This window comes from Harpia harpyja, chromosome Z, assembly GCF_026419915.1.
Source record: "Harpia harpyja isolate bHarHar1 chromosome Z, bHarHar1 primary haplotype, whole genome shotgun sequence".
Classification (NCBI taxonomy): Eukaryota; Metazoa; Chordata; class Aves; order Accipitriformes; family Accipitridae; genus Harpia; species Harpia harpyja.
In genome coordinates this window covers 16,417,340-16,431,925 of record NC_068969.1, presented here as the reverse complement: position 1 = coordinate 16,431,925, position 14,586 = coordinate 16,417,340, and the positions used below count along the sequence as shown (strand labels likewise).

Genomic DNA, 14,586 nt, shown 5'->3' with positions numbered 1-14,586 from the left:
ATGATCTGTAGCTTCTGTTATCTACATGTTCACCTGTATCATCATCTCTACCAAGCATGATGCTGGTCGCAGCAGAGGAACTTGAGTCTTTGTTTTACCACCTGGTCTCAGCCCCTGAAGGATATCTGATTTTGTGTCAACAAGGAGGCCAGCTAGGGAATTTTAAATTCATGGCTCAGGCCTGATCCCCGAGCTGTCATCAGAGCTGGGAACAAAGCTTGCTCGGCCAGGGAGCCAGCTACACAAAGACCTCCGTGGGGAGGGCTGCACGGCACAGCCAGGGAACCCAACGCCTCCGGTTCAAAAGGACTTCTCCCTACAGGAGCAGTCCTGTCCTGTCCCCTCAGGACACCTTCTTGTCCCCAAATACCCACCTCTGCCAAGCACCAGCAAGTGGAGGTTTTGACTTGAAATGTGTAAATACGCCGTGACTCTGTGAAGCCCATCAGAAGGTGCCGCCTTGTGTTTGTGGAAGGCTTTCAGGTGCCGCAGCCGTGGAGGTCAGTCGAAAATCCCTCAATATGGTGATGAAGGAGCAAGAAAAATCTGAGTTCTCTGCTTGAATCAACAGGAATTGAGACCCTGGCCCCAAGCACATTTCAGCACAGAGGGGGAAACTTCTAAAGGTGGCATGAGTTCCTCTGCAAAAGCCTTGTCCCAGCCCTGGCCATTGCATAGTTACCACTGGAGATGTTCCCAAGTCTTATTCCGTCACCTTAAATCCTGCTGAGTGTCAAGGTACTGCAGCTTTGCTGGACGAGGTCCTCATGCAAGTTGCTTTACCTCCAAAGGCCAAAGCCCATTCTGAGTTACTTGACAAGTGTATCTACCATTAAGCTTTTAATCAAAAGATGAGCATTTGAGGATATGTAGATCTTCCTTCCATGATGATTGGGATGAGTTAATTGCAGCTAATTCTAGCTGTAGAAATTACTTGGAACTGTATAGTAGTTTGTTGTCATGTGTAGGAAATTCAGGTGATTCTCTTCCTGTTAACTGATGTGAAATTCAGCATATGATAAGCTGTAAGGAAACACAAGCAAGCTAAATGTAGTGATCTACCTCGGGTTGCGTCAATCAGCCAGAGTTCCAGTTTCTTTCGTGGTGCCATAGCTCAGCGTATGCTGCCCACATGCCTTCAAGCTTCCTTATGCAATGCCATAAGAAGAGGGTATTAAGGCATGCTCAGAGGTCAGAGCCTCTGGACAGCTTAGTTTTTAAGCCCTTTCAGTGTTGTACACCTCGCACGGATGATCTTGCAGAGGGATTTGCAGGGTTCAGAAGTTCTCTGGCCACAGATGGAAAGGACAAGCCTTTCGAGTGGAAGTGTTCCGCCATCCCTTTTCTTAACAGCTTGCAAAACATTTGCAAAGGCAGGCAGCGCTTTTTCTTCTCCTTCCCGTTTTGCTGAATCTGGTTTTTCATTTACTTTGATTTATCATTACACATAAATCTGGAGGTATCTTTGCACAACCTGCTGGAAAGCCGCGTGCTGCATTTGCTTGTCTCAGCTTTCCTCAGCCCAGCCTTGCAAAGCTGCAAGGGGGTATGGTGGTAGGCAGGTCGGTAACTGGGATGGCACGGGAGGATGTCCACTTCTCCTGCACAGGATCTGTGCCTGCCCTTGCCATGCCACTGGCACGGGCTGGTTGATTCATCAGCGCTCTGCAGACGAGCAGTGGGAACCCGTGGGTGCTGCTGACAGCAAGGAGGGCATGAGAAACCTCTGCCCGCATGTGCCACCAGTGCTCCTCTGAAATATGTTGGAAACCAGCTCAGCTTGTGGGATAAACAGCTATCCCAGAGGCAGCGTTTAGACTGGAGTTAATACAAGGGTGGATCTTTTGACCTCACCTGGTGAAGCAGGCGCAGTCCCAGCATCTGCCGGCGGATGTGATGGGCGAGAGCCGTTGGAGCACTGAGATTTATTGCGGTGTTATAAGATTCAGCGCTTGGGCAAGGAAGGGCCACTGTACATCCCGGGGAATATTTTCACTGACGAGTCTAGCACAACCCTACAGTTTGTGAACCGTGAAATAAGATTTCTCTTAGAGGGAAGCATCAGCCCTTACTGAATTATCCAAGTCCTTCCTGCTGTTTTAAATCACCCCCCCCAGGACCCCCTGACTGCTCTCTCTTGGCAGCAGTGGTTCATTAGATAACCCAGGAGCTTGCCACGGTAACAGGAGCGGGCACCCATCCACAGCAAACAACTGACAATGTGCAGCTGCAGTTGGAAGTGATTGAATTCCTGCAGCAGGGCTGATTTTACCTATGCAGGAGCAAAATGGTCTGGGCTTTTCTCCAGGAGAGGGGGTTTGTCATCTTTTGGGATGCTGGTGCCCTGGGGCTATATGAGGAGCTGGGGCCGATGGGAGGGAAAAAGAAAATTTTGGTGAAGTAATAGGTGCAGATTGTAATTCCTTGAATTAAGGGGAATTTTACGTTGTGCTAGAAATATTCTGCATGACTCTGAGCCTAAAAGACTGATTTGGGGAAGTCTGACTGGCCAGAAGAGAGGTGGCCTGGAGCATGCCTGTCGTGCAGTGGCACCAGGAGAGCGGTCCTCCTGGGATGCATGGGGACAGTACAGCATTGCAATCTGGAGAGCTGATGGAGAGGACGTGTCCTGCTCGTTCCCTCCAGCCCTTCCAAAATCCTCTCTTGAACCGCGTGAACGACAGTTGCTGAATCTGTGGTCGGGCTGTGCTGATGCTGCCGGTTTGGCTGACACGGGGAGGTGTGTAACACAGGGAAGCTGTCCTTGCTTCCTCTTCCTTGCTCCCATTTCAGATCCCAAGGCAGCCAGTGGTCCATGGGTTGCAATTTGCTGCTCGGAGGATTAGCATGTTGCCTAGGGCATTAGCGACTTTCCCTACCGAGGCAGCTTAGCATCGTTCGCATTCCCAATTTAAAAGGGAGGTCGGCATGCCACCTGCGGTCGAGGGAGGGATGTTCAGATCCTCCTCTGATTTCTGGTTCAGACATGTGGGCAGAGGTCGGGGCCTCGAGCGCCGGGCTGCCTCCCTCGCTCTGCCCTTTGCCACTCGTAGAGAAGTGTATTTGCTGTTAGTGGGGAAAGGATGCTACGGATCAATCCATGACGGTGGAACGGAATGTGTCTCAGGAAGCCGTGTGCAGTTCATGGTGCCATTCTGTCCTGTCTCACATCACTTTATCTCCTAGAGTAGTGGTTTTCCAATATGAAACCAAGGGCTTCCCCTGCAATGAGTCACTTTGGGGGCCACGTGCTTCTTTCAGCTGGAGCACAACATGGTGCCGGATGCCATGAGTTGTGAGTACGCCTGGACTAATAGATTAATTATTAATTGATGGGGGCTTATGAATTTTTTAGTATTTTCTCTCACTGTGCATCACAAAGCGAAACTACCTTTTATGAGACAAAGATCTCTCCTAAAGCCCTACATCAAAGCTGCAAAATTGTCACCCATATTGTGATCTTGTTCAGCCTTCACATGCAGTATGTTTGCTTTGAAATACTTAATCAACTATTTGCTCGCATAGAGCTCGCAGCATGTCAAAGGATGAGTGCATTGAAACTTTCTCTTTGAGGCTTTTGGCACTTACAACTGTACACGACACAGGTATTGGCTGCGTTAATCATTTTGGGAGGACTTAAGCCAGGCTTAGGAAGGACATGAGTGGGTCACGGCTTTTGTCCTTGTCCTCCACCCAGGGAAAACAATTCACAAAGTGGGATTTTCAGACTCCCCCAGCTGCGTGGTGGTGTGCTGGACACAGGGATGGAGAAAATTAATGTTGGAGACCGCTGACAGTGACCGCAGCCAGGGTGGTCCCTGCTCAGCAGCAGCCCATCTGCGCCTGCCTTCGGCTGTGCAGTAGGGATCGCCCGTCCCCCGGTGCCGACACTGCCGTGGCGGAAAACCGGCACAGGCGGTGGCTGTGGATTTCATGGAGACCTGGACTAAACGCTTTCATTTCCAGAAGGTGCAGAGCCAGGTTTGTTTCCGTTCCCGATGCAGCACAAAGCAGGTTGCTGCAGCTCAGCGTTCGCATTGCCAGAGCATTTAAAATGTGGTTTTCCAGAACCCTGTTGCAAATGGCTTGTCCTCTGCAGGAGCACGGCTGGATTCACCACCACGTTGTAACCTTTCTCAAAGGGAGGGGAGATACTTTCAGACAAGCCTCAGTTACGCTTCAGAAATGGGGATGTTGTGACACTTGCTGCCCTTGCTGGGAAGCGGGGATCAGCATTAGCAGTGACTGTCAGGGAGGGATTAAACTGTTAAATGGTCCCAGTGGTTTCTGGCTGGGGCTGATGGCAATTATACCGACAATACCTGTCATGTCCACGGCATGTTGCATAAGTGCTACGCTGATCATTGAACGTTGTATCTCTATGCTACATCCTGTCATTATAAATCCTTGTAGCTTACAACAACATTATTTCATTATAAACCCTTGTAGCTTACAACAACATTATTTCCAACAGTGCTGAGCTCAGAGCCTGGATATAGATCCGCATCGTGTTTAACTCACGCATGTCTTTTGGGAGCGTGCCCCATCAATAAGTGTTCGGTGGCACATCCAGATCCACTCTTCTCTTACCGACCGGCTGAGTGCTGTGGACAGCGTGTCACTTGTGCCACCGGCATCGTCCCCAGGCTGGGCGGCTTAGCCCCAGCTGCAGCCCTCTCACTGCGGCCGATGGCACAAGGGACGTACCCTGCTCGGTCCCCAGGCAGGTGGGTCGGTCTGAGGTGTTAATCTGAGCAAAACTGCTTTGGGGCTAACGAAGAAGGGAAGAGGAGGGCAGCCTGCACCGCCCCAGCATCACATTTGGAGCCGGGGCTGTGATTGTAAATGGTTTGGCTTTAAGCTGTGATAAACTGAAGCTGGAGCTTTAAATATATAACACTTTGACTGCAAAAACCCGGGAATTTAAAGTGTCCCTTAACGCTGTTCATGTCCTTGAACTGCCTCCGGTGTTTCCCAGGGTGAGTGGAGGTGACCCTGGGCTCCTGGCTTTAAATACTACAAAGCTCAGGTTGGGCAATACGGTGGGAGTGTCTGACACACCAACCAAATAGTTTAGGCGTGGATTTGGTAGGTGCCTATGCATCTCGTTGAAGATCTTATGACTTAATTAGGTTGGTTGGTTTGCCTCTGCTTCTGCCTTTCAAAGGTGTAGAGAGATTGTCTTCCATTCCTCTGGGATAACATGAGGACAAGTCTCGCAGTGAATTTGTTTCAGGGTTGTAGAAGCAAAGGGTTGCTTCTGCAGACCAGTGGCTGGTTCTTACTGGTGATTAAAACTGTCAAACTCGCGTGATGAACATTTTTAACCTCTTTCTTTCATTTACGAGTGCCCATTAAAAATTATTCCTTATTAGCAGTTTATACGTAAAAAACCCCTGTCTTCTGCAAGATCTTCTTCTTGCAGTTGAATGGTCTCCAGGGGTTAAAGTAGGCACATGTCCTGCAATGCCTTCAGCGACGGGCTGGCTGCCATGCTAGTCAGTTTGGGGCTCCACTCAGAATCTGATGTACATAATTTTAAAAATTTTTATTCTTTTACTTTAGCAATTGTTACACCAACATAGATAAGCTCTGCAGGGCAAGCAGAGAGAACTAATGTCGTATGCGGGTAGACGTATGAAAACATCTAATTTACCAGCAGGCAGTCAGGTAATGATCAGTTGAGAATTGCAAATTATATACGTCATATATTTGTGGCATGCTGCTGAAGAAAAGCCCAGTGCATATGACAAATCATATATATACTGAAATTTATAATACTTTTCACATTTAATTGACTGGGGCAACCTTATGATTTATATCTTTGCTTTATTCATAGCACACCCATAACGTAGTCATAATGCAGAACAAAACTAATTCAATTTCTCTTTGACTTTGTAAATCATTTATATATTTGGCTGTCAAGTATTTGAATATAAAGTGGGCATGCATACGGCAGAAAATAAATATCTGATTCTCTAGTTAAGAAATTGAGTTTTAACGATATTAGGATCTGTGTTGCCTTACTTGGATGTTTGGTCTTGCTTAGGTAGCATGCCTTACATTTGCCTCTTGCTTTATTTCACAAGCAAAGTATATTTTATGGGCACCAGCATGACTCTCTTAATGGCCCTATATAGTGTTATGACTGTGTAAAACGTACTCGGCTTGCTTTGACGGCAGCAGGTGCCCTTCCCAAGCTCAGGAGCAGTAAGTGGCTGAGCTCTTGGGCTGCTACTCTTAGGCACAAGAGGTCTGCTGGAACGTGCCAGGAGGACACGCAGGGACTGCAGGCAGGGGCTGCCTCATTAGTACTGTTCTGTAGATAGCAAGAAGAAACCGTTCTGCTGGCCACAGCAGTGATTGCTTTCCCAAAGATCAGGTCTTACCATGGAGCTATCATGCAGTCTTTGAAAATAAGGCCTGGAAAGATTTTTTTGTTTCCTTTAAATACCAGGTTACCTGACTTGTCATCGCTAATTAACCTTGGGAAGCAGAGCAGTATATAGCCCTGAAAAGGAGTATCTTACCCACTGACCACAACCAAGGAGGCTGCCAAGGGTGCTTGTTGCCTCATAAGAAAAATAATCTTCTGCAGTCAGATATTTCCTTGACGTGGTTTTTGACACCTGTAGCCTCACTGGAAAACATCTGCAAAATCAAGATAGTGCAGAAAGTGTAAGGCAGTTTGCTGGCTCATTATCATATCGCAAAAAAAGCTCTCCTCCAGAGCAGCATCCTTGATTTCTAAATTTAGCACATGAGTTATTTTGGGTAGCGTGTGATTAACCTCAATTACTGTAGCTCGGATTTAATTCAAATAATGCCCCCTCTTTCAGAGTTGCAATGAAATGGAAATCTGGGACTGTACATTCCCTACCCTTAATGAAGCAGCTCTGAGAGATGCTTGCACATTGGTGGAGGTCAGTTGTGTGATGCATTTGTTCATGGAGAAATTAATGGGGGCAGCTGATCCCAAAAGGTGTTGGTGGTCCGTGGCTCTGTACTGGTTTGGGGATCAGGAATATACAGGTGAAGGCAGCAGGTTATGTGGCGCGCCTGGTGTGAACGAAACCTGGGTGGCCACAGCAGAGATCACTGAAACTTCAGTGGATTTGGATCACAGTCAGGACACTTTGTAGTTTTCCTGCTTGAATTAAATCAGTAGCAGAGGCTTTCAAAAACTAATCAAAACCAGACTTTCCTTCAATCTCAGCCGTAATGAATGTCGGGTCTCTGGAAAATCATCGGTGGGGAAGCAATACGCAAATACGCGCCTGCACGTGCCCAGAGCTACGCGAGCATGTGTGAGAGAGAGGAGACTTGGGATGCGCAGGCAGACAACCGAGAAGATGCCGTGGAAAGCGGTGGGTCTGGGAGAAAGCAGCATATTTCAGCCCATCCAGGGAGTGCTAACGAACGAGCTCATCGTTCGTCAGGCTGAGAATTGAAAGTTTTGTTGTCGCTGTAGCTGTAACTTTCCAGACTGCACTGCACCAGCCGAGCCTTTCTTTGTCAAGCGGTTTGTCTCCAGAGGAGGATAAAACCCAGAGAGGTGGTTAACACAACCCCACGCCAGCGAATAAAGCTCATTTATGTGTAGCAGTCGGCAGGAGAGCTGACCTACAGTAGCTTGTGGCAATTGCGTTTGCTGGTAGCCAGAAGGAGCTGATACTTTGCAAATGAAGGCAGGATTTGGATGGAGGAGCCAGCCCTCCCACCTGAAGTCACGTTTGCTTGAGGAGGTGAACCAAAACCATGAGGTTTTGCACCAGGCTGAGCTTGGTTTTGTGCCTCGTGGGTGGAGTGGTGCCGTGACCACCCCGCTGCCGCATGTTTCTAGCCTTGTGCCGTGGCCAAAATGACCCCGAAGGAGTCTAAAGAGTGGTTAGAGTCTGGAAAGCAGCTATAAAATTGCCACCTCATTACAGCAGGTATCGACTTCTTCGGGGGCTAGTTTGATTTTGTGCTTTTTTATTGTTCTATAATTTATGTCTGTGTATTCCCACTAAAAATAACAGATCTGCCCGCAGTCCTGCCAATGGGAAACTGTTCACAGCAGTCCCCGTGCCTCTTCCGTGTGTGCTGTAATTGCTTGCTTAACTGGCAGAAACAACATTTTACCCTCAGAAGACATTTCGGGGCCAGGCGGCCGCCAAACACTGAACCACAGGGTTGTGGGTAGTGTGTTGCAAAAAAAAAAAAAAAAAAGAAAATCTCTGCTGAATGCTGCAGGAAATCCAATTGCATGAATTGGGTGGTAGCACAGGGATGCAGCAATATGGGGGAAAGGGGAAAGAAAACAGGCAAATGTTATTGCTGTGCATTTCTGCTGAGCCGCCTTCTGTCTTTTTCTGGATGGCAAGCAGGGCTTGGTGATCTGGAGCTGCCATGTGTCCTGCCCCAGCACAGGGGGACTATGGCTTCCAAGCACCAGTGAAGTGATAGCGGGGAAGGCACCCCACTTTTCAAGGGTTCAGATAGTCACCGTCAAGGCTTGCTGCCAGACTGGCTCACAGGGCAAAGCGGGCGTAAGACCTCGGGGTGAGGATGCTCAGCCCCAGGAGGCAGCTGGGCAGGTATCAAAACAGGGTCTGCACAGTCCCCTGGTCGTGTCTGTCTTGGGGTGGTGACCGTTGTGTGTGTCCTTTGTGGGGGGCTCTGTCCCAGAGCTGGGCCTGTCACCGCTCCCTCTATGCTATTACTGATAATGTAATACAGATGGTCAGCCTGAAGAACTGCTTGTAAAGGCACCGCATTGGTTGATTTTTCATCTTGATTTGCCTTTTGTTTTTATACAGCTGGACAACCCAGATGAGCAAGCAGCACAGATCAGACGCGAGTTAGATGGACGTCTTCAAATGGCAGAGCAAATTGCCAAGGTAAAAAAAAAGTCTTCTGCATTAATAAGCTCTTCATAGAGAAGCACATAAGTAGCTTGATGCAGTCCCAAGGTCCTGTCCTTCTCTCACAGGTTTCTTCTCCCAATAATCACCAGTTAAAAATTAGCAGATTTTTAACTACAAACAAAACAACAAGTACAAATGAAGCTGTTGTGGTGCGCATTTCTTGGAAGGTCCTGATGAGCTGGGACAGTTTAGGTTCCTGCAAAATCCCGTATGAATCCTCAGCGGTGGGGAAGATACTGTCCTGAAGTGCTCCAGCTAGATCTGCAAGTGCATGTCTGAGCCCTCTTTGTCAGACTTCTATGCTAGGCAATAAGGTGGGCAATGGCATGTAAAAAGGAGCCAGAAATTGCCCTAATGGGGTTTGTGCCATTCGCTGGGCTGCTGGGAGCCACAGTTCCCTGCCTATAGGTAGATGCTGCCTCAGTAAAGGTGCTTCGGGTGCGTTGTCCCAAACATGTTCACACTTTGCACAAGAGCAGTCAGGCTAGCCTTGCGCCGTGCGGACACCACTGCCATGTGGAACAGCAGGCATGGGACCTCCAAACAGTTTTCATAATCAAGCACTCAGCTAAGCTCCCTAGAGACCTTTCTGTAAGGAGACATCTCCCTAGGAGCAAATCACACTGTCACTCAGTGCAGATTTACGTGGCCGCCAATGGACCATAGATGGACGGAAACCCTGGATCCTGTTGACATTAGTATGGCCAGGATTTTATCCTTGCCTCTAATCAGATGCTCTGAGTCACCGATAAAGCCCTAATAGGGCTGAAGTCATTGGGAATGATCTATCTGGCTGTTCTTGATAATCAAGAAACCATTACTAGAAGGAAGATAAAAAGGTCTAATCAGAGAGACGTAGCTCAGGCGAGGGGCCTGCCTTTCAGCAGCAGTCCTCCTGGCACTGAGCTCTGCCCAAATTGGGGGGTTTTACGAGAAAGGTAGTATCAGAGCTGTTTGCAACCATACTGATATCCCTGGGTGTGAAAAGCAGAGCACATTCATTTACGGTCAGGCGTTAGCAAGGGTGCCGGTAGCGCCTGCGCAGTTACTTCTCACTAACGCTTCTGTTAAACAGCTACAGTCGTTGCGTCTTTGGGGAGGTGGGTTCTGTTTTTCCCCACTTCACTGACAAAAACAGTAAGGTGGCCCAGGACCACGTGGCCAAATGATGGCGCAGCAAAGCAGCAAACAGACTGCAGCTCCTTTGTTCAGCAGTTACCCCTTTGCCATTTTGTTGTCAAGAAAACCGACAGTATTTTTTATTTGTGGCAAAATGTAAGCCCCTGTGCAGAGCGCTGCTGCTCCGGTTCTGAGATGGGTAGCCAGGGACTGGGGTGCCAGGCTGAGATTGCCTGGTTTCATTGTTTCATTTTCTCTTTATGGCATGTGGGACAACAATATGCATGGTTCAGTAGCAGCCAGCAGAGGCTGCAGCTTCATGAATTATTTTTTGCAAACGAGAATTTGCCATTTCTATTCCTCCCCCAAGGATGCTGAAAACAAGCCATGCCACTGCTGGCCCTGCGAGAGACAGTCAGGGGAGAGTCCTCAATACAACCTGGCATTTCCCCGTGCAGAATTCAACCTTGAAAATACAGCTGTGCAGCTTGGAGGGTGGTTTAGAGTAAAAGTGACTTACCTGTGATCCAGTTGGCAGGTATTGATATTTAATCTCCTTCACATTACTGCTGCAGGCCTTCTCTCCAGAATGTCAGATCCCTCCAGCACCTGCCTACAAGAAACCTTGTTCTTTCAGACCCATGTATACCATCTTTTGGAGGCATATCCAAATGACCTTTTGAATCCTTCTCTGTATCCTCCTTTCCAGGCAAGGCTGCTTTCCCTCTAGCTTAGGGCAGGTTCACAATTCAGCTCAGCGAAAGGGTAGCGTTTCCAATTTTATCTCCAATTTGCAGCTTTTAATGCAGATTTGCTGCACAGGGAGACTTACAGTGCTCGTGAAACCAGCCCTGAGGTGGCCGTCTTGGAGATTCCAAATCAATGCCTTGATAATAAATTAAGAAATTCGCATTGGGACATTTGTACTTCAGAGGCAACAAAGGCTGTGGAGTCTAACGGGACCTGGGTTTGCAGTGTTGGAGAACTGGTGGCTCTGCAAGCCCTCGTCTGACCTGTCGTCTGACCTTGAACAAGTCACTGTGCACACCAGCTTTCCTGCATCTGGATACCAGGGCACAGCTCTGGGTCTTTTTACCTCCTCGTGTGCCCAGGAGAGCACAGCTCAGCACAGCACCGGTGCAGCGTTAGGCAGGGTCCCCCACTGAGCCTGACTCCATCAAAGCACATAAGCCCAGCCTCGGAGCCAGCCAGCTTGACGATCACGTTCAAAGTCAAGCAGATGTTTTAAAGCTGAATCTGGACAGGCTTTTTACTCTGCGTGTTGTACTTTTCCAGCAGCTAAATGAGAGCAGCATTACAGCTGAGAGCTTAGTGATGCCAAGGCAGAGGTATATTTTTCTCTGCAGTAGCAAGTGCTCTGCTGTCCTGTGGTGCTCTTCTCCCCACCCAGTCACCTTGGCCTCAAGGGCACGGAGGAGCACGTATAGGGGCAACTAAATGAGACCTTGTGATGACACCGGAGCAATATGTCCAACTGGGGCTGGACCTACTCTGCTCCAGCCTGCTGGACTGGTCATTCCTTCTGAAGAGGTTTGTGGGGGCAGTGCCAAAATTGCAGTCCCTGGAGAGATGGATAGCAGCAGGGTGAAAAAGCAATAATGTTTGAACATCATTGCTTCAGCAGTAGTTCTCAAAATCTACAGAACAGTTGGTTTTTTTTTTTTCCTAGGAGTGGCTTGCAACTTATATAATGCATAGATAGTAAACCAGACTGATTAGGTAGTTTATCTTATGCCAGGTCTAATTTACATGAGGGAATTGCTTCCCAAGATTGAGACTGGAAACAGAAGACTATATTTTAACTGCTTGGTGTGAGTGCTGCTGTGAGCTGTGCTTGTAATGGGTAAGCTATTGAGGACCGATGCAAAAATTAGTGCAGTGGAGTACTTTTTCAGCAGCCTGATGACGGTCTTCTAGAAGAAACATGACCTTGTTTTCTTTTCTAGCATATATTTTACAAACTGCTTTTTACAATATTATGAATTGCCATTAAGATACTTTGCACGTCAGCCTCAAGTTCCCTGGCTGCAGATGCTGCCCGGCTGTCGTACGCTTTGCACATTCTCTTGTAACCCACTGAGAGACGTTCTAACCCTGAGCAGATTCGAGGCGTGGGCGGAGTTGTCAGAAGATGTAGGGCTCAGACCAGCAATCCTAACAGAGCTGGAGCACGGGCAGCAGTTCAAAGCTGAGAACGCGCATTGGGGAACATCACGTTTTGCTCTCGCTGTCACCTTTGTTTTTAATGTTTAAGTGTCCTGTTTACAACAAGCAGCACTGGAGGGCCTTACAGTGAAAGGTTGTCTTGTCGGAGGGAGACACAGGCCCTGGCAAGTATTGGAAAAGGTGGTTTACCCCTTCTTCCAGTTGGGACCACACATTCCTGCCCACACGTTGCTGATTTTCCCTCCTTGGGCTTCTTTCACACCTAGAGAACTAATGGAGCTCAAAAGTGTTTTAAAAAGAGCTGGCACATTTGGGAGACTGGAAAACAAGTCCCTTACTGTCAGCATCCTCTGCATCTTTAGTAAATTGCTGTCAATCACAAAGTTCAGCTGAGATCTGGCCTAGAGTGTTTGTAATTGTGAATACATACGTATAGGAAGAAGTCCATTTGCAGATAGAAAAACCAATGAGATGCAAGTGCATGCAAGAAACAGTGAAGTTGGATAAGTACCAAGTAGTAATTCTATGGGTAGCTAACAATAATGTTTCTACATTACACGGGGGGAAGCTGTAATTTGTCATCTGGTTTGTGGGAGTTCTCTGCTCGCAAACCTCTCTGCAGATGCTCCTGGGGGATTTTCCCAGTGCAACAAGTGGTTGCTGATTGTCACAGCCATTGATTCTGGTTTTTTGTTTCCAAATCCAAGGAGCGCAAGTTTCCAAAGTTTGTGTCCAAAGAAATGGAAAACATGTATATTGAGGAGCTGAAGTCGTCTGTCAATCTCCTGATGGCAAACTTAGAGAGCATGCCTGTGTCTAAAGGAGGCTCTGAGTTCAAGCTGCAGAAGCTGAAACGTAGTCACAACACCTCAATAATTGACATGGGAGAAGAAAACGAGAACCAGCTTTCCAAGTCAGATGTCGTGTTGTCATTCTCCCTGGAGGTAAGGTTCATGCACACAACAGTGTGCAGAGTTTGTGGGAGTAAAAATCACAGCAGCCAACTTCTGCTCAGTTCAAACTTAAGTTAGGTGGAGAGAAGACAGTAGAAATCACTTTCTGATCTCCATGAGGAATGGCTCCTCCCTGAGTTACCAGAAGCTTTGCCTGTGGTCAAACACTGTGTCCTTTCTGGACATCTTGTTAGAACAAACTATGTGAGATAAACTGTCTGGCATTTCCTGGTGATATATATATCAAATGGCTCAGAAATCCACATCATTAACTGATGCCTCCATGCAGCTTGTTACTGAGTGTACCCCAGTAACCCTGAGCCTGTATTGTCCCTGAAACCACTATAATAATGCAACGCCATAAATGTCAGGATGTTTAATTATTGCCAGTTAGAGGTGTCACTGTATTTCCCTGCAAGCCTTGTTTCCTCTTTGGAGAATTGCTAAAAATGGCTGGGGTTTGAATGCACCCAACAGATTGGCTTGGAGTTTGTGTGGAAATACTGTGCTTTGCTGGCTTGCTCTCTGCTTTGTGTTGAGCACTGACTTTCTGCTCAGTGCTGTGTTGAGCAGTTTGTCTGTACAGCCCAGGGGAAGGCATGGTGCTGCAGGGACCTGCCGTCACCTCCGACACAGGCTGTCTCGGTCCTGGAAGCAGTGTTGCTGCAGTATCTGTTTTCAGCCAACTTAATTGTTCTGTGCGAACATATTTGCGGTCTAAGTAAGACATTTACTCCAAGGAGTCATCAGTACACCCATACAGAGTTGTTCTTGTCTGTCAATGAGTAGGTTTATGTTACATTGTCAAAACAACTACCAGGATGGGGTCAAAAATGTAGGATGCAGAAAAATCAGAAAATTCTATTTTTGTGTAGTTTCCTGTTTATTTGTCTTCCTAAGGGGTCTCTTGTTACATATATCATGCCAATGCAAAACTTAACGATGCTGGTTGTCCAGTCTCAGAGTTTAACTCATTAGAAGTCTGAAACCATCTTTATAATATTCAGTTCAGTCTTATTTAAAAATAGGTCTATGAACCCAGAGATGGTGCCTTCAACAGCAGCATCAAATAAAGCCTGACTTCTAAGTGTTCCCATACGGAGGAGCAGGGAACTATCACAAAGCAGTAGACCTCTCTGTTGCAAAAGCCTGTGCAGCGTGTATAGCCGTGCATAAAGGGACTTGCCCTTACCGCAGGATGTCTCAAACGCTTTGCTCCAGCCGAACCCCGTCTGGTGGGAAGCAGAAGCTCAGCGAAGCACTGACTTCAGGAGCTGGCAGGTCTGTGCACTGCTCTGTGCACAAAACTCTTGCTGCAAGAGAGCTTTTACTGAAAATGTGTGCTCATCAGAGAGGGTTTGTGGAGCTCTGTGTGCCAAGGAAGGGATCCTCAGTGCAAGGACAGATCAGAAGACCTG

At 47.7% G+C, this 14,586-nt stretch overlaps 1 protein-coding gene across 15 annotated transcripts in view; it reads left to right on the top strand.

Annotated features, from left to right (window-relative positions):
- The window catches only part of CADPS (calcium dependent secretion activator), a 222,604-nt gene that overhangs the window by 72,420 nt on the left and 135,598 nt on the right, over window positions 1-14,586 (top strand). For all 15 annotated transcript variants that reach the window (XM_052778691.1, XM_052778695.1, XM_052778688.1 and 12 more), the window contains exons 4-5: window positions 8,802-8,882; window positions 12,923-13,159. In XM_052778691.1, the coding sequence (XP_052634651.1) occupies window positions 8,802-8,882; window positions 12,923-13,159 (318 nt within the window). The remainder of the gene's footprint in view (window positions 1-8,801; window positions 8,883-12,922; window positions 13,160-14,586) is intronic.